This window comes from Pelmatolapia mariae, linkage group LG6, assembly GCF_036321145.2.
Source record: "Pelmatolapia mariae isolate MD_Pm_ZW linkage group LG6, Pm_UMD_F_2, whole genome shotgun sequence".
Taxonomy (NCBI): domain Eukaryota; kingdom Metazoa; phylum Chordata; class Actinopteri; order Cichliformes; family Cichlidae; genus Pelmatolapia; species Pelmatolapia mariae.
This window is the reverse complement of record NC_086232.1, coordinates 11,219,112-11,238,760: the sequence shown is the minus strand read 5'-3', so window position 1 is coordinate 11,238,760 and position 19,649 is coordinate 11,219,112. Positions and strand designations below refer to the sequence as shown.

At 40.7% G+C, this 19,649-nt stretch overlaps 2 protein-coding genes across 3 annotated transcripts in view; one reads left to right on the top strand and one right to left on the bottom strand.

Annotated features, from left to right (window-relative positions):
• LOC134628954 (synaptogyrin-1-like) overlaps positions 1 to 1,351 on the bottom strand; it is a 28,115-nt gene extending 26,764 nt beyond the window's left edge. Inside the window, exon 1 of one of the 2 annotated variants that reach the window (XM_063475804.1) lies at positions 856 to 1,351. In XM_063475804.1, coding sequence (XP_063331874.1) covers positions 856 to 957 — 102 coding nt within the window. In that variant the 5' untranslated portion in view covers positions 958 to 1,351. The remainder of the gene's footprint in view (positions 1 to 855) is intronic. The other variant, XM_063475803.1, reaches the window with a different exon arrangement.
• A 616-nt stretch (positions 1,352 to 1,967) lies between these two features.
• Positions 1,968 to 15,779, top strand: ift27 (intraflagellar transport 27 homolog (Chlamydomonas)). Its single transcript, XM_063475132.1, has 7 exons — positions 1,968 to 2,140; positions 2,608 to 2,687; positions 10,715 to 10,774; positions 11,277 to 11,336; positions 11,564 to 11,681; positions 12,773 to 12,882; positions 13,047 to 15,779. Exons 1-7 carry the CDS (start codon positions 2,107 to 2,109, stop codon positions 13,149 to 13,151), a joined length of 567 nt encoding a protein of 188 aa, XP_063331202.1. The 5' UTR covers positions 1,968 to 2,106; the 3' UTR covers positions 13,152 to 15,779.
• Positions 15,780 to 19,649: the final 3,870 nt, after the last annotated feature.

The following is a 19,649-nucleotide window of genomic DNA, read 5'->3' as shown; positions in this document are numbered from 1 at the left end:
AGCTGCAAAAACTAGACACCCAAAACAAAAATCCTATAAAATACCACCTGGCAGTGCGCTAAAAAGAAGAAAATCTGCCCAAAATCCTGAATTTAACTCATTTAAATACATGTAAATTTTCCATGTAATTTTCTTACATAAGTACAATGTAAAACAATGGTCTGGTCAAATGAAATGAACTTGATTGTTATACATTCAGTTTATACCGAGCACATTTTCCTTAATGATTAATTATATGAATAAATAAACCTCCGGTTTCATACATTTCGGTTGTATTTTCCTTAAAACTCAGCGTGGAGCCTACACTTTGGGGAGCACTTCTGTTGCCATCTGTTTACGATGCTTGTCAAAAGTGTTCTCCTACTGTTGCTACTCCTTTTTCATTAGTGCTCCTCCTCCTCAGAGCCCGGAGGGTGGACAGTTATTATGAAATTATTTGTTATGAAATCCAACAAATGTGTGACTGCGTGTTCTCACTGTGCTCATGAGAAAACATCATCTGGTCACTAATGTATTATGTGTAGAAGGTGGATTTTGTACACAGCGATCGGGACTCTGTTCAATCAACCCATCAACCCACTGCGTGAGGAGAATATTATTAGTGAGATCAGGTAATAGCACCAAACACACAAGTGAAAACAAAAGTTAAAAGAACAAAACACCACAAAGCATGTTACAGCTTCCTTCAGTATCTATAGGAGCTCCTCTCTGAAATGAAGCCTGTGTGGGCCCTCAGTTGGCTAATTCAAACCCATATTTGACAACATATATGAATGATTTAAAAAGTGGTGGCCTCTGTAGCTAACTGTGTATCCAAGAACAAAATTATTTTTCGTTTTTACGTCTCCAACTCACCCAAGACACTATGCGGAGAATGGTCTGAGGCTGCTGGAGGAAGGTGACGGGGTCGAAGGCTCCTCCGGCTTTCCCGGCTCCGTATGCCTGCATCCCCTCCATGGTCCTCCTCCTCCTCTCTCTCCCTCCCCGCTGCTGGCTCAAAGGCACAGGGTGTGTGAAGCACCGGGTAACCGAAACGGAAAATCCCCGAAACTGCCCCCTATCACCACTACTGTACTACCGCTGAGTCTGCACGGCTGGGATGCGCGTCTCCCCCCACCCCCGGTCTCCTTTGGCGACCTGTTCTCTCGCGCTGTTGGTTTTAAATGTAACCTCTAATATTTCTCCGTTATGTGTGGGTAAAGAAAGCTTTGTGATGGTGCTAGATAGTGATGCTTTCTCCCTTTAGTTCAGCGCAGAAGCCGGTGGCGACCCCGTGAACGCGCCTCCGTTGTCACGCCTCGGACGGAGCGCTCCTCGTCAAAACACCCCGAGTAAAAAAAAAAGAAGAAGAAAGAAAAACAGCGACGTACTCAGGACCACTACAGAGAGTCACGCGCTCTTCGTTTATCGATGGTGGGCGGAAAAACAGTGATTAAACCATTAAACCAGAACATGATATTAACTTAATCAACGTTATATGATAAATTGTGTGAGCTGAAAATAAATATTGGTAAAGGGTTATTTTGTGTGACAGCACTTATTAAAACACTAGAATGCTTCTACACGAATAAACGACAGTATAACAGTACCACCACCCAACAACGTTGAACTCCATGATTGATGGTGCCGTTGGTAGGTGCAATAAATTCCGCCCTCTAGCGGTCTTACCGTATATTGCCTGAATATGCAAGGACCTCACGCTTGTTTTCTCCTTCAGGCTTTATACGTGATATTGCTCTGTTCTTCAACAAGCTCCATCAATCTTTTGTCAAGTCGGCTTATTGGTGTTATAAATGGTTGTGCACACTGGTATTTACGTTTGTACACTGTTTCAGTAAGTTCTGTCTAACACACTCTGCAAAAGTAGCCTTTCGCTTCCTTTACGTCCTCACAGAAAGCCAATGAAAACGCGATTACGCGATTACGTCCACGCCGGCTGGACCAATGAAACAGCCCCGCGACTGGTTGCTAAGAGACGCTTTGTGTCCATGTTCCCGAGGCTGCAGGGAGGATAATCCAAGGCATATGGACCGATAAACAGCGAAACATAGCTCGATTAGCTTCAAGAGAGTTTTACCTGACAGAGACCGGAAGTCATTCCATGTAATGGTCAAGTTAAGGGCGAGATGTCTGCTGGTCGGTAAGGTTTTCAAAGCGGCCCACCTGATATGTAAGGAACGGGGGCTAAAGCTAGCCTTTTACTACAGAAACATCCCCAGCCACAGGCTGTGTCCTTCTTATGTTTCAGATTCAACCTACTTGTTATAGGACTGACGAAAAATACAAGCCTGATACTATTCTAAATGTGAAAGATGATGTTTGTTGGGTCTATTTTATCATGTAGCTACAGTCATTTAGCTTACACAAACCAATCACTGCCGAGTGATGATGTTTCAACTTACAGAAATGATGGTGAACCAGACACTAAACTCTAAAACTCCCTGATAATGAGGGGGGTTAATTATGAATTCTGTCGAGAACGAACTCCTTAAACACAAATTAAACTATTAATTATTAATTCACAAAAACGACACCGTAAACACAACCACAGGTTATTATATTTGTATTCTTCCGTGTGTGTGTGTGTGTGTGTGTGTGTGTGTGTAGGAGATGCTGCAGTGGGCAAAAGTGCTCTTTCCCATATGTTCTACAGCGATGGCACTCTCTTCCAGAAGAATTACAGCATGGTGAGAGCATTAACACATAGTCACTGAAAGGCTCATGGTTTGATCCCATAAGTGAAGTGAGTCTTCATACTTTAGATCAGATGTGTCCAACATAAGGCCATCCTTTCATAAGTTTTACAGCTTTTCCTATTAATGCAAAACAAAAGGAATTAACTAGGAGATAAACAACCGAATGATAGAAAAGTGTCTGTTTTTTTCCCCACCATCTATAGAAATATGTAACAAAATCAACATTTACTGTGAATTAACAAAAAATGTGTTTTGTAAATACAGGACAGTTTGGTGAGCTACCACAGCTCTCTATGTGATCATTTGTAGTTAAACATCTTTACAATGACAGAAAGTTTCGCTCGTTAGGCCCACGTAAGATCAACGTGTGGTGTGTGTGTGGCCAACGGTATAAAATGAGTTTGACATCATTGCTTTAGACTAATCTGTAAGGGTTAGGACAGTCTTTTGTTTGGCTCATTGGTCATTTCATTCAGTTTATACAGTGGCGGTATCCGTATTCTCCTGAACGATAGATGTTGCTACTCAGACAAAATTTCCATATTGTCACTGGTACAGGAGAAGTCAAAACCAGAAGCATAGAAGTTATAAAAGCATATTCCTTTTTTCCCCCTTTTTTTGTTGCAATATTTCTCTGCATAATCTATGGATCTCCGAGCTCATGTACTGATATATCATTAAAATGGCAGAAAAAAACGGCACTCATATCTTCAACCTGCATTGGTTGGATTGCCTGCAATGCCTCAAGTTCCAAAAATCAAAAGTACTTGGCCGGCCGGAGCAACACTCGGGTGGTATTGTAGGCAAGTGGATGTGACGTCAGTTTGACATCATTTTTGTCACCTGGCAAATGGCGAGCTTTATTGATGTTACCATGGTAGCAATCAGTGACACCGGTCTGGACCAGTGGCAATCAACACTCGGTGCTTTACACGTGTATAGACATGTGTATATGAAGTTTGGTTTATCTTTAGATAGTTTATATTAGGGGTGTCAACATAAGACTTCAGGGGCCAAAATCAGCTTGGAAAAGATTCCAAACTGGCCCACTAGAGGGCTTTGAAAAATTTGAAACAAGGAATACATTTAATAAGTTTTACAGCTTTTCCTGCTGATAAAGACCTCCCCTGTGGCCATTCATACTACACCTATACCATTTAATTACTTACTTAATTACTATAAGTGAATAAGTAATAGATAAACGGTTAAATTACAGAAAAGTTTCAGTTTTTCACTATTGACTGTTGACTTTGTTTTTGTTTTTTTTGGTCTTTATCTTGTAGAAAAACTGAGACATAATGTTGAAATTGCTCTTCTTTTTTTAATATTAAGATTTCTCCGGGCTTAAATGTGTAGTTGGAATTCTTTACACAGACAGAAAGGATTTTTTTCTGGTTTGGCTCACTGAAGATCAGAATTAGTTGAATCTGGCAGTGTAAAATGAGTTTTGGCATCCCTGGTTCGTATAGAGGAGCTGCTATACTTTGTGTATTTAAGTATACACTTGGTCCGATTCACTAATTTTGTTGTGTAAGGATGAATGTGAGGCTCAGAGCGGATGTCAGCATGCCTTTCAGTTTTTGCACCAATGTACCAGCTATGGATATGTCCTTCACGTGGACTTCAAGCAGGCTTGAACAAAGTATAATAGAATGACTACTTGTCTGTGACATCTGCAGCAGTCCACATCTGAGAAACTGCCCCCTGGTGTAGCACTGTCACATAACACAGAGAAAGCGAGCCCAGTGCCAGAGATACTGCAGTGTATGTGGGGTAGGCAGCATAACATGTCTTATAACTGTAAGTAGGGATGTGTTGTACTCCATTCACACAATCAGCAGAGGAATGGAGCTGTAAAACAAGTTGTTCAGGGATTTACAGATCGGGGTGTACTCCGTGACTAGCCACAGGCTTATGTTTTTGTATTCAGGCTGGGTAAGTGAGGTGAATTGGGTTTGAAGGAGCAGCTCATGAAGTGCAATGCTGGCTCACTGCCAGCACAGAATTGATAGTAGTTTGTAGGGAATAGCCTTATCTGTGTGCTGTGAAGTGCTCAGAAATCCAGGCGTTCAGTCCTGCCTGACACTGCAGCAGCTAATCAGCATGTAATTGGCAAAATGTGCTTCTTTAGTAGGCACACTTGTTCTGATAACTAGTATTAACCTTCCTGAGACCCATTAAGGTCTTAGAAGGCTCTACATGTATTTATAGATATAGGCATAGCAGTTAAGCAGTGAGTAACCGTGCACAGTTAATCACATGTAGTCGTTTACTTCAGATTTGCTCAATCAGTCAAGAACTGTAGAATTTTCAAATTAATGAAACGGTAAGATGTAATTATACATCAATAGCAAATCAACATGTCTAATATTAGTCATAGAGGACTATGTTTATATTGCATGTAGTTTCTTTAGTGGAACTTCTTGCAGGCTTTTCAAGGACCTGCAGAGGTCTTTACTACAGGACTCACTGAAGTGCACAACAGCATAATGTAGCAATTAATGCTGACGCAGAGAAGGACTAATCTGCATTATTTATGCTAATCTACACGAGAAAAGGAACCATGTCATTAACCTGACTCTGTGATATATGGCGGCATGGCTGTTCAGCGATTCCCTCAGTTTTCTAAAGGGCTAGGGCACTGCAAAAGTAAGAAAGTGTAGGTGCGGTACATGCATTAACTCGTGAGTATGGATTTATATTCATGCAGGTTTCTCAACACACAACCACTCACATTTAGTGAGTTTACCATAAAGTCGTGCAGTGGTTATGGTACAGAACAGGTTGGTGTATGAATTACTGGACAAAGACCAAGTGTGCGTGTGCGAGTGTGTGTGCATGCATGCGCCTGTGTGGTTGCTCAGATCTTGCTGTGTCAGCAGTTTTGGGGCTTCTGAGGTGACAGGAACGTCGATAATTAATACAGCAGGATTCTGGAAAGCCACCAGAACAGGTACTTAACTAGCAAACACACACACCAGCATACACACAAAACAACAACAGGGATGAGTTTCTTCATACTGCATAGGCTTAATACAGTAGGCACTTGTTTGTGATGCTGTGTGTGTCTCTTCACGGTGAACTAGCGGGTCATTGACAAAGTAGAAAGAGGCTGCAATTGGGAGGCCTTTACAATTTGTAATGGACGATTGCTGAATGCCAGGTCAAACTATTAGACATCTTTTTAACTAATGCAGCTAATATGAGTAGATCTAAAGAAATGATACAGGTGGAGCTGTGTGAAAATCTTCAAATACATAACAAACAGGAAAATAAGAAGAGAAGAAGTGATGCAACTTTGAAAGTAAGTGGAGAGAAATTCAGGTCTGCATTTGTGCCAGTAAATCAAGGCTCTGTGTCCAGTTGACACCACTTTATTAGCTGAATACTCTGAAAGAAATGCTCATGGGGAATTGCTGGTCACAGTCTTTGCTGTTGCTATGCAACTGTTAAAACACCTATTTGTAGCCAACCGCTTGCCTGATATTAGTTGAAATATTTTTAACTTCTTAACTCACTTGGTGTACAGTGCTTCATGTAAAAGGAACTTGACTTTTGAAAAAAACAATTGAAGCTCTTAAACCATGAATTTTTCATCCAGAAGTTACTTTGTATTTTCAAGAGGGTAGTAATAGTGAAATGTACAAATTTGGCTTCAATTCCAGCATTTGCACAAGAAGTATGAATATTTACATCTACTGAGCTTCGCCCAAGAGGAAGAACCCTTACTCAGGACTGTTGAACACGTTAATGTTCCCTCTCGTTCTGACTCCATAGACCTTTGTTTGCTTCTCGTTACTTTGAACTAGGGCTGCTCGATTATGGCAAAAGTGATAATCACGATTATTTTCACTGAAATTGAGATCTCGATTATTTGACGATATTTATTTAACAATAACAATGTATTGAATAATGGCTTTAAAGATGTCAAAAAATAATATAAAATAGTGTGCAAATACTGATAACAGTGCAAATGTTTGCAATATAAAAAATAAATGAAAAATGTAAACATCTATGTTTAGTGAACTTCAAAATACTGCATAATACTGGTTGTTCACTGTGTTAATTGAGCAGTGGTCTTTGGCGAGTAAAAACGTTACCGCGTTTGTTATCTCCTTGTGTCTCTGGGAGCTGGTGGGATATTTAGTCGCGTTGTACAGGGTAGCGTGAATGGAAGTCTGTGAGGATGAAGCAGGTGTTGTCAAGAGTTTTTCTCTATGTTCCTTCATTGTTTGATCGTATGTCACTTTGTGAGCGGTCTTCAAATGATTGAATAAATTTGTAGTGTTGCTCTGTGGTGCAGCTACGACACCGTAGCAAAGTTTCCACACTATGTCTACTTGATCCACGTCTGACTCCGCGAACCCAAAATGTTTCCACACCACTGAAGTCGTTTTACCTCTCTTTTCAACCAACGGCATTCTTTCTTCAGCAGCCATTATCCTCTCCTCTCCAAATAACTTCTGCTTAGCTTTCCGAGCTTCCCTCGGGTCCTCTTAATTGTTGTGACGCGTGTTCGAAACGCAGAGAGGTGCGCTCGATTTGCCACACGGAGCAGCGCGAGAGGAGGAGCTAATAATCGGCTCAGTCATTTTTAATGATCGTTGAAAGCCCAGATCGTAATCACGATTAAAATTCGATTAATTGAGCAGCCCTACTTTGAACAGTGTTTTGAGTTGGGTTGTTTAACAGGACTCTTTGCACTTCTGTAAAAAACTAAGTACGCCCATTGATTCAGTAGCTTGTTGAACCACTTCTAGCTGCACTAACTTGAAGTAATCATTCTCTGTATGACTTTATCAGTTTCCTGCATCATTGAAGTTCAATAAGGAGAGATCATTAGAAGGAACTGAACATGATTTGTCGATGTAAGGAATTCAATTTGAGGCATTTGGCGGCTAGACTCCGATGACCCATCACAGCAGAAGAACATCCCAGCGGTGATAGGGATTAGGACAAAATCCCCTGGAGTCTAGACTCTGGTGGTGGAGATGAAGATGGAGGCTTGAATAGGGCCTGAGTGACTAAGGAGAGGCGGTGATGGGGAGGACGTGGAGTAGACGAAGGCGTCTGCAAAGGAGAATGACAGATACGCAGTGAGATTTAAAGTATGTGGAGTGAAGACTGATTGGCCTAAAGAAGGCCGGCAGAAAGATGATTGGACTAGACCAGTGATGTCACAATCAGCTTGACAGTGTGGGAAAGTGGAAGTGATGTAAAGCTTAGATTAGCCACCAATACCTGGCAAGCATACAGATGTGTGACTACAGATCTCCCTTATTGAACTTACGCATAAGCTTCAAAAGAATTTTTCCTTTACGAGTTTCCTTTAGTTTATTGAGATTTGTGACCACTTGTTTTCTTACTTTGGCCACAGTATTTCAATTAGGTTGAGATCTGGGCTTGGACTGGGCCATTGTGCAACCCCTTGATTCTTTATTTTTTCTGTCGTTCCGCTCTAGATTTCCTAGATTTGTCCTGATCTGAATACATCTGAATACTTTGCCAGGTGCTCAGATGCAAAACAAGTCCAAATCATCACTCCTCTACTGCCATGCTTGACAGAGGGTATGGGCTGTGTTTCATTCTTGTTCGGTGTTTGTAAATTATGGCCAGTCATCTCCACTTTGGTCTCTACTGTCCAAAGGATATTGTTCAAGACATCTTGTGGTTCGTGGAGATGCAACTTTGCAAACCTAAGCTGTACTGCCATGTTGTTTTTAGAGAAAAGAGGGTTTCTCCTGGCAGTCCTTGCAAACAAGCCGTACTTGTTCAGTTTTTTTTCTGTCATGAACTTTAGCCTTTAGCATGCTAGTTGAGGCTGGTATAATCTGAGATGTAACTCTTGGGTTTTTTCGTGGTTTCTTTGAGGTCTGCACGATCTGACCTTTGGCTGAATGGAGTGAATTTGCTGGGGTGCACATTCCTGGAGCTGATTAGCGTGTTTTTACAGGGATAGGGATAGGATATTTAAAAAACTATAAATGGACAACAAAGTATTTACAAGGTCTTTTACTTCTACTTATTTTATTCCAGATTCTTCCAATAGCTAGGTTTGCTGCAAAAAACTTTTTCCTTTAGAGCGATATAAATTAGTGTCATTTTTATAAATGCTAACTGATATCATGATTGTAAATCACCAATCCCTGGGGTACTCCACAGGTGACCTTTCTAATCTAATACCAGTAACTCTGTCCCACAGCTTTCAGTTTAAGATTTAAATGCTGATGGAAACAGGACACAATATGTGTTTCTTTCATGGGGCTTAACCGGTGCTGTGAAGGGTTAATCCTTCTGCAGACGCCCAAGTCATCCCTCATGTTCTTCAACTTTTGATTTTGAAGGGTAGCCGAGGCTGTCAGCCATTCCGCTCACGTCCTCCTTTGAAAATGTCAGACAGCCTGTTAGCAATATTCCAAGCTTATTTGCTACTAATAGGCTCTCATTGACATTCCAGCAAGAAGCTTCCTATGCATCACACCAGCTCATTAGACTGAAGTGGGACTGCAGCATGGTCTGTGTGTGTACTGCTAGATGCTTGTTATGAACTCTGCGTGTGTATGAATTGGGTAAATGTTGGTCAGAGGTGTGTGTGTGTGTGTGTGTATTTCACAGAGGCAGTGAGTGTCCACGGTGCGTTTGTGTGTGCGTGTGTGTTTGCAGGATTTTAGTCTCTTGCATTTGACATGCTTCATTAAGTGTGAGCTCAGGAGATCAGATCAATTTAGAGTTAGATGCTGATGTGAAGAAACCTCAACTCACTTCTTCAAGGTCATCACTGATCTCATACCAGTGAATAGTTGGAGGGGGAAAGGCAGCCTGCAACTATCTGGTCCATTTAGGATTTCTTTAGATCTCGTAGCTTGTAAAGAAGGTGAATTTGTGATATCGTCCTGCCTCTCTACTGCCTGCACTTTATCTCCTTTAACAGCTACCTCTATTTGCTCTGTACTAAAAGATCCCAACTACCTTCAGCAGTTTGTTTAACATTAAGACAGTTTGACCAAAGTTCAAATAGCTGATGTTTCCTGAACTGTAGTTTGGGGCAGATTCAAAAAACAGCTGCCTCCACCTTGCAAAGGAGGACGAAGGTTTACAGCCACTACAGCTCTTTTTGTGTCGTTCTTATTGTTTCGAAATATTTTTGCAGCTGCTTTTGTGTGATGAACATTCAACATTCATTTTAGTAAACAGCTATACCAGCTGTTTGTTTTGACAAAAGAGAAAAACTCACACTGACTGTTTCTGTGTTTCTTTCACATAGAAACAGTCAGTTTTTTCTCTTTCACAGTAGATAGAACTCTAAAAAAGAAAAATTTATAGTTATACCTACTCTTTTTTTTTTTAAATGGCCTCTGTTGACTCCCGTTTTGAGTTAACGGCCAAGTTGTTTTTGCTTTGGTTTACTTTCATGTCAGGTTCGGTTGCTGTAGGCAGCTGTTTTTAGTGAAATTGTTCTAAAAGTCCTTTGTAAAATACTTGCTTACCTCTAAATAACAGCACAAAGTAGGGAGCAAGAACTTAGAACATAGTGGACCATTTAAAGCTAAATAGTCAGATAAGACAAAGGGAAACTGAATATGACACATATGTACATCAGCTCAGTATGGCTACAAACAAATGCTACCATAACATTAGGTGATTTAAAGGCTTAAAATGCTTTAAATTCAATTAAATATAGCGCCAAATCAGAACAACAGTCAACATGTATTGACATTTGCCATACATCAGACTAGACAGTGGTAACTCCCTGACAACAAACTTCTCTTCTCTTCTCTTCTCTTCTCTTCTCTTCTCTTCTCTTCTCTTCTCTTCTCTTCTCTTCTCTTCTCTTCTCTTCTCTTCTCTTCTCTTCAAAACTGTTGCAGATTGTAAATGCATTTTGACAGGCACGCCCATAATGTGACAGAAAGAATGATTGTTTATGACAAAGGCATGCCAGATCCATCATGAAGAGGTTTATTTTAGCTTTATGTCACATAACTAATTTAACATTTGGAGCCTTGTTTGTTTGGCAGACAACAGGCGTGGAGCTGCTGATGAAGTGTATCAACATCCCAGCGACCAATGACAGCGTGGTGAGTGCAACCATGTGCCTAGAATCCATTGCAGGACTCTAGGTGGAGGCTACATTTTGTTGAATGAAGCAACAGATATTAGCCACCCAACCACAGCTTAAAGTTCATCTCTCAGCCAGGGTTGTAAAAGGCTGATGGAGTATTGTCGTCACCCCGCCCAGTGGGCTGCATGGACACTTAAGTTTGTGAATGCAGTAACTAGAGAACAAGGCCATGTAGGATTTTGAAATTGATAGCTGTGTCGACTAGGAGGCTGAGGGGAAGCACTGGCAGCCGCCAGTCTGTTTTTAAAATGCTGACAGTTGGAATCCATCACTCAGTGTGGAAGAAGCTTTCCCAGACATATAATATTGTTATTTCTTCATCTGAATTCAGTATGCTATTTGGCAGTATTGTAGGTCTAAGATTAATGTCCTTATAAAAGAAAATGTGAAGTAATTTGATTAACTTCCCGTGAATAACACCTTGTCCGTCTCCCCCTTTCTCTGCTTTTCCCCACCAGGAGCTCTACATCATAGACTCTGCAGGGAAGGAGACATTAGTGGATTCCTGTGAGAAAATGGTGAGACTTGTTCCCTGGATTTTTTTTTAATCTGCATGATACTAGATAAATTCATCATCTAGAGCTTCACCTCCTGTCATAGTAAAGTATTATTTGATTTGCTACACGAGTAGAGAAAAGTAAACTGATGTGGGACCAATCATATGTCTGTCCCACTTCCCTCATTCCTTGTATATAAAAACCAACATTTCCCACCTCATCACCACTCGTTACGTTCCTTTCTATAGTGGGGGGAACCTTCGCTGCTGTGCCTGGTTTTCGACCTGACCAGTGAGCAGTCTTTTGCTAACTGCAGCCGCTGGCTGGAACGAGTCCGTGCTCATTGCCAGGGTCTCCATGTTCCAGGTAACACCTCACAGAACATGAAATACTGGGAAACGGAAAATAAAAGGGAGGGAAATCAATCAAGACCACTGTGGTCAGAAGAAGACTGATATTACCAGCTGCGGTAATTTTAATATGGTCACAAGTTTCTGCTCTGAGACCCTCTCAGCTCCAAGATAAAATGAGTATGTCAAATTGAGGTGGCTTCCAAAGTGGCTTACAGATGTGCAGCAACAGGAAGGCTAAAGCTGCATAAACAGCATGTGTTACATAAGATATCCCGTTGTATGTGTAGAAGGGTATCAGCTGAGCCAACTTACACATGTAACCTACTTTGCAACCCACCATCTCCCTGAAAAAAAATACATTTGAGTACAAATCTGTGAAAAAAGTTTCGAAACATCAACTGAACAAACCACAAGACTTATGTAACAAAATCTTTTAGACAGATGAAACCAAAGGGGATGTGTTTGCTCATAGTGCACAGTGTTTGGAGAAAAATGGAACTCTGAATTTGTTGAATAAGTTATTGCTCTTTTTACTATTGAATCATGAGGTGTACTTAGCTTTTCAGACATTGTTTCTGCATTTTGTTTGAATAAATAAGGAATAATGACAGTGGAATATGTCAGCAGTTGCCGTTGATGTGAATTTATTTCAATAATTAACGAATTGGTAAGAACCAGATAAACTGTTCCGTTACTTTAACTTGTCAATAGTTAAATAAAGACCCAAAATCTTTACAAACATCTCAAATGCATCACTTAGTCTGATGCCATAAAAGAAGAATTTTTGAATTTTCTGAACTTTTTGAATTTCCTGAGTATGTGGACCCAATGTCAGCCCAGATTAGACGATAGCGCAGCTGATACCCATCTAGCCTGTTAGTGTCGTGTAAGGTGAGCTATTTATGCAGCTTTAGCGTTCCTGTTGCTGCACCCCTTTGTTGCCACTTTGCAACCCACCAAAAAAAAAGACATACATTTAACTACAAATCTTTAAAAACAAGTTTCCAAGCATTAACTGAACAAACAACAGCACTTCTAGAATAAGTCTTGAATCTGTGTTTATGTGCATCTCTAAGTGCATCTTTGTGTTTGCGTGTGTTCCAGGTGTCCTGGTGGGCAACAAGTCAGATCTGTCTGCTAGAAGAGAGGTACAGGCATCTGTGGCCAAGGAATGGGCCCAGAGTCAGGGACTGGAGTACCACGAGACCTCAGCTGTGAGTGAGCTTATTGCGCACATCGACACAGCGTTCATGGCAGACTTTAACAGTTCCCACATCTGAAGGATGAACTATGCAGGAAAATATCGCATTCTTTATATCTTTTTATAATACAGTGACTACTGCCTGCATTTCTGTCTGTTCATGTTTGTCTTTTACAGAAAGAGATGGAAAACTGTGATGCTCCTCTCCTCTGTTTAGCTCGGGCCTTCCATTCTCTGTACCAAGAGCACCGTGAGACCATCCAAAACCTTAATCCAGGCTAGACCACCACCACCCTACCCCACTTACCACACACCTTGATTTTTCACCATTAGGAGGATACAAAGTATCTCTTCTGAGAGAATTTCGTCAACTGAGAGCCTTTGAAACTCTTACAAATTCAGATAATACACAGCAAAACCCTGTTTTCTACCACACAAGCAAAGGAATAGCTTGTTCAGACAGATATTTTACTATGACCACAAATAAAGTTGTTTTTCTCTGATAATAAGTGATTAGCCGTGTTCTCTCTTATCCGTGTGTTTCATCTGTGCTCAGATAGTAGAGGTTTTCTTTCACATCGATGGTTGGGTGATTACCAAAACCACAATAGCACTTCAGCTCATTGTGGGGGTGGGGGGTGTCTGTACCTCCTTTTTTCTTCTTACAACTCCTCTTCTGTCGCAGTGGTTGTTCCTGATTTTAGGCAACGCAAATGTTTGATCTCCTCTTCTTATTTTCTGCCTCTTCCACTCGCCCTCCTTATCTTTTCTTTTTTTATTTCCTGGCGTCAGCTTTGCCTCACTTGGCTGTTTGGGTTTTTTTGCATTCACTGAATGCTATTTGCTGTTTCTTCTCTTTTCCATTCAGTTTCTTTCTCCCGCTGTTCATCTACTGCTTTCTCCCTTGCTGTGTTAACTCCCTGGCTGCAGCCCTCGCACATCATTTCAGTCATGTCCCCTGTGCGGCGCTAACAACCAGTAATCACCGTTCTAATTAGCGCTCTCCCATTCAAACCAGGTCAAAGCCATGTCCTTGTTCTTTCTCTGCCTCTCAGACCAGCTGCTACCATTCAAATGAGGGCACACTGGTTTGAGGCAGACACAATAGTTTTTATCTCATTATGCACCACATATAATATCTGCAGCATTTACTCATGACGACTCTGTCCTGTTTTGGAGTCCAAACTGAGTCGCAGAATTTGTTTTTTGTGTGGTCTTTTAAAAATCGCAGCTGTGTTTATTCCCCAAACATATGCAGTAACTGGATAACACCTAAAGGAACTAATCTGGAAACTTTATCCCCTGCAAAATGGTTTGTAGTGAAGTTCTTACCAGAATCTGCATTAAACAACTTATAATTGTTATTGCAGCTTTTGTACTCATTGAGTGGGTGATTATAATTATAGCAATTAGGCTCTCTATCCTTCTCATTCTTTCTCTCCTTATTGTTTTGTGTCTGTAATTGGTATGTGTGTTTGTGAGGGTGTCTGCATGTGTTCTTTCTCTTTGTGCCCAACAATGTGCACTTGCATCTCCGTAAATGTATTGTGGCACTGGCAACTGCAGTTGGCTCTTCAATGTGGAACCTGTAATGTAAGTACTCGCGTGTGATGGATCTTTGGAAGTGTGAACTCATAAACCTGGAAGGCTTGGGCTTGGTGGAGCCTTTTTGAAGCGTAATTACGTGACTGTCTTCTGTTCTTCATCTACAGAAGGACAACCTGGCTTATTGTTGATACAGAAAATCGCTGTGTTCCCTTTATATTCAGGGGAGGGTAGACATACTGTAGAAGTAGGAGGTCTAAAAAAAGTCTCTGTGGAAGGTAGGTCATAGCTGCAGTAGCGGGTGTGTTCATCTTTGGACTTAGTTCTGACTGCCAAAAACTGCATTTGTCAGATGGCCACTTGAGGTTTGATGCAAAAAGATTGACATAGCTTTAGGGTCTGAAAATTAAAGCCTCAAACCTCCATCCCTTTTGATGACTGTCAGGTGGGAGGGGGGGGTCCTCTGTTTCAAAAAGAAGTTGTATTTATTTTCCTCATATGGCATCATATTGCTCAAGAACTGTCCATCATATTTGGATGTGATGCAACCACCGGTTGCTAGGGAAAATTTGTATTGCCTGACTGGTTGGCAGTGGTTTCTGGAGGTTGCAGAGAAGGTGCTGCACAGTGATTGTTTTGGTTGCTAGTAGATTCCTATGGTTGCCTGCAGTTTTTCATGTTTCATGCAAATATTATGCAAGTAGTAGCCCAGTGATAATGAAACTTGAAAAAGTGCAACAAAAACTACAAATGGCCCACAAAAAAAAGTTGTGTCTGTTGTCTACAGCTCTGAGGCACAGCTTTTACTTTGAAGGCGAAATTTCTCCATGTCATGGTTTCACTGCAGCTCGGAGAGTAGCTGGACAGTGATTGTGGCAATGTGATAGTGATCAAAGCAACCACAAGGAGTTTTTTACCAACTGGTTGAGAAATGCACATTTTTCTCTAGTGAAAGGTTGTTCCCAGGGGATCACTGATTGGTCTGTAGCCCTGTGTGACTGGGACCAATATGACAGATACCAGATTGCATGGATGTGATTAAAACAAAGAACTAAAAGGCTATTTATTTTAAGTGAAAGAAAGACGTTCAGTGCAAAACTGACCTCTGAGGGCTTTTATGGAGCGCTGGCACACTGAGCCAGGGGTTGAAAACAAGCCACACCACCTCTCCAGTGGCTGCAGATGAGACCTGCCACACAAACAGGCCACAGGTGGAGCGTCACAAATCATTTTTCCCCGTCACTGCTATCAGCTTCCAGCAACCACTCACAAACGATTAGGGAATACTCAGTTTTTCCTTCACGACAGGTGGTAGCCTGATGGTCATGGACAGGCGTGTGTGACAGGGGCCTTACTCACTTGAAAATAAATAAATGTCATAAATGTCACATATTCAAAATGGCAGAGAAGCTCATGTCATGTGGTTATTGGCAAACCTCAATAGAAGTCTGTGAAAATGGCCCTTGGCTCTCTTGCTCTATGACAACAATAAACATTTTCCTGATGAGCGCAAGCCTACCATTTGAAAATACCAAGATGACGACTCTGAGAGCACTAAACTGCAGGATTCATTTTTTATGTACAGTATGGTCTATGGTCAGTTCCCTTAGAGTCCCATGTTTAAATTAGTCTTGGGCTGAGGTGAATTTTTTTATATAAATATATCTGTATTTTAAACTTCATTTGTGCATGAAGAAAACCTTAACTCATAAAATTTCCATAACGACACTTCCTGTCTGTATGAGGACACTCGGAAAAAAAATAATTTCCCTAAACAGCCCTTTGAAGTTTTCAAGAGGACAATCCAAATTTTCAAACTGTGGTTTTGAACTACAATTTATTCAAACAAACATACACACGCACACACACCAAGGTACAGTATAACACAAGCTCTTGACTATCCTAGAAAACCATTATTATTACTTAAACAGTATCCCTCCTGTCCTCTATTCAATTTAAATGGGGCATCATGCCTCGGGAATATCACTTAATAATATCATAAGACGGAGTGTGGGCTGGTTCTTATTGCTTCGGGAGACACTTCTTCATTTCCACAGATATTGAAACAGGTTTTTAGAGATCACGGCAAATGTCGAGCTCTCTTTGGTTTCGTGCCTCTCTAGCATGCTCAATCATCTTTCCCTACTAAACACAATCATTTCCTCTCAATGATTAGTATTCATAACAGGTTTGCTCGGCCTGTAATACAACACAGCAGGACAGATGCTTTTCACCTTCCAAGTATAAGTGAGGTAAATGTGTCACTAACACTCCCCTTCAAAGCAGACACGTTTGCAGCAGGTAATAGTGGTCGGCTTTATGATGTTTATAGCTGTTAACTCTTCAGGGGGTCCTCAAATTTTGTGTCACTATAACACTAATACAATTTCTTTATGGCTTTAATTATTACTGGTGTAAAACACAAGCATTCCTGTGTCTGCAGTTTGTTTGGCAATAGTTTTACATTAACCCTTCATAATTATAAGCACTGATGATTCTCTAATATAATGAAGTATTTAATACTGTAATAAATTCTGGGTGTTTTTTGCAGTACTTAGCAAGAGCATTGACTTTAATTGTGTCTCGTATGGGGCATAAAACTGCAATGCTGCTGCTTTTCCAAGTCAGTGAATAGTGAATAGCAAAAACAGTTCACATTCCTAAAATCAATTATTATTTTTGATTTGATTAAACTTTATTTATATATCACCAAATCACAACAGCAGTTGCTTCAAGGTGCCTTACATTGTAAGATAAAGACCCCTGCAATAATACACAGGAAACCCCAACAATGAGATCACCGCCTATGAGCAGCAGTTGGTTATAGTGGGACAGAAAAACTCCCTTGTAACAGGAAGAAACCTCTACAGAACCAGGCTCAGAGAAGAGCAGCCAGCTGCCACAACCAGCTGCAGGTAATGGGAGCAAGACAGGACAGAAGAGAGGCAGAGATTAATAATAACTAATGATTACATGCAAAGTGGTGGAAACTCAGTTTAAAAGCACATTAGGAATTGTTTAAATGCCTAAGCACCTGATTAAAAAAACAACAACACATTTATAATGAAGCAGAAGAACCTAATATAATTATATTTTGTATGATATCTACTGCTAACAAATTCTATATAATAAGAATTAAGAAGTTTAATGTAAACTTTCAGTTTTTCCTGGTTATTTAGGATATAATATTACAAAATGGGTATACAGACAATTGACAAGTATAGTTTCCATTTAAGGTAGTGTAAACTAGGTTACTTTTGTGACAACAGTTAGCAAATTTGTATAGCATTTTAGACATTTTGATAAAAGTTAGAACTTTGTGGTTTCATCTTTTTTTTTCTTTTTTTTTTTTACATTCCTTCAGTCTTTGATTCAACCGTTTGATGGTTGAAGATTTGGTTTTAGTGTTAAAGTTAGAATAAGGATTGAGTTAACCAAACAAACACATGTACATGTATTTTGCCACTCCCCCTAAATACAGAGTGGAGTAGGGAATAGCCTCTCTATGGGAAACACCGATAAAACCAAAACCCACCCTGTAGCCAAAGTCTGAAAACTGCTCATACAAACTTCATCAACTTTGGCACTAGAGTCCCCAGCAACAAATTTTCCAAATTGAAGAGGTTTATACGAACGGTTATTGAGATAAGTGAACAAAGAGATTTCTGAAATTACTACTCACGTGTGGGCCCACAGTGGGTAGCTGTGGTTGAACTGTGGGGCTATGTGGGCAGCACAAAAACCACACTTATCCCACACAGCCCCCACAGCAGTTTTGTCCTTTTGGACCACACACTTCTAGAAGACAGCAGAACATGGGCCTTCTTACAGAAAACCCATGTGGGTCCCATGTTGGCTGGCCCATATGGGGCCCATAGAAGTCCTGACCCTCTGGACCTCCAAATCTCACTTTGCCCACACTGGGCAGCACACCATGCTGGGACTGCGTTGATACGCAGACAGACATATGCAACCTGCCTAAACCACCTTTGTGCTAGTTCCACTAGTAGTTTCTCCAAAACTACATTTTGTCACAGTAACACAAAACAGCTGATCAACAGAAATTTGTGGATGCTGAGAAATGTGGATGAGAAAGTGTATGAAAATAAGCAGAAATTCTTAAGTGCAAGCCTTGACTGATGAATTTCTGATTCAATTTCACAGACAGTTGTCATCAGGTTTAATGCAGTGTGTTGAACTTAAAGCAGAGCCTAAGCTGCTGCATTGAAAATCCCCACATGTGCAAAGGTTGAGTAAACACTTGAAGCACTAATTGCTGTTTGGATACAACCTAATTGACACTTTGATTACCTTAAAATGCCACCATATGTTTATATTTGAGTAAATTATGCTTGCTGTGCTCTTTTACACCTAATAAAAATGCATCAGACATGTTTAATGGTTTGACAGTGACTTCATTAAAACCGATCCATGCTCTTAGCCTAGCACAACACAGCACATCATATCTGTGGAAGGTCTGAGTGTGCTTTGGGACCCGAGGACTTGATTTGAGCTACATTTCACTGCAGTGCTCCTCATCCAAACAAACACTAACACAGAGTTTTGTATTCATGACACAGCCTGAGCACAGGGCGGAGAGTTCCAACTCATATCTTACACCTACTCTGGCTGTTTTTCTGTTTCTGTCGCGCTTTTCCTGCAGATCAGCTTTCTGCCTGTCTGGTGGCTTACTCTCTGAAAAATCTGTTTCCATTTGCTTAACACCTGTAGTTTTTAAAGTCGCTGCTGCTCTTTTACAATTTATATTCGTCTCACGCCACAGCAGACCAAGAAGATTGACGCCAGGCACAAATCTGTGCAGGTTCATTAAATTGACACACCAAATTATGCAAACATTGTAAAAATATTCTAACTCACAATCTCATCATTTGATTTAATTTGAGGTGAACTGACCTCAACCTTGATTTCTCTTCTTTTTGCTTTTTCGGTCTGTGTGTAGGCTTGAATCTAAGCATGGTTTGTTCTATAGCCTCTAACTGTCCATGACCTAAAAAGCTTACTAATTGCAGGTGAGGGAGGACACAGCAGCTGTTCCCCCAGATCTGCTTCCCTTACAATAATCAGCTACCATGCCTCTGAGCTCATCTGCGTCACCACAAAATTTTTTTGGTTGTTTGTCTTTTATTACATTATCTTCCATTTGAGATGCCATTTGTTAAAATAGCAGTCATTGCATTTGCATTCTAAAATAATTAAGGTAACCTCCAGGCAGTA

Bases quoted from the DNA above. Each gene is read 5' to 3' on its own strand.
- ift27 (XM_063475132.1), top strand. From the start codon at position 2,107: ATGGTCAAGTTAAGGGCGAGATGTCTGCTGGTCG. The intron at 10,775-11,276 runs GTGAGTGCAACC...TTTCCCCACCAG, and splicing joins CAGCGACCAATGACAGCGTG to GAGCTCTACATCATAGACTC. The intron at 11,337-11,563 runs GTGAGACTTGTT...TCCTTTCTATAG, and splicing joins TGGATTCCTGTGAGAAAATG to TGGGGGGAACCTTCGCTGCT.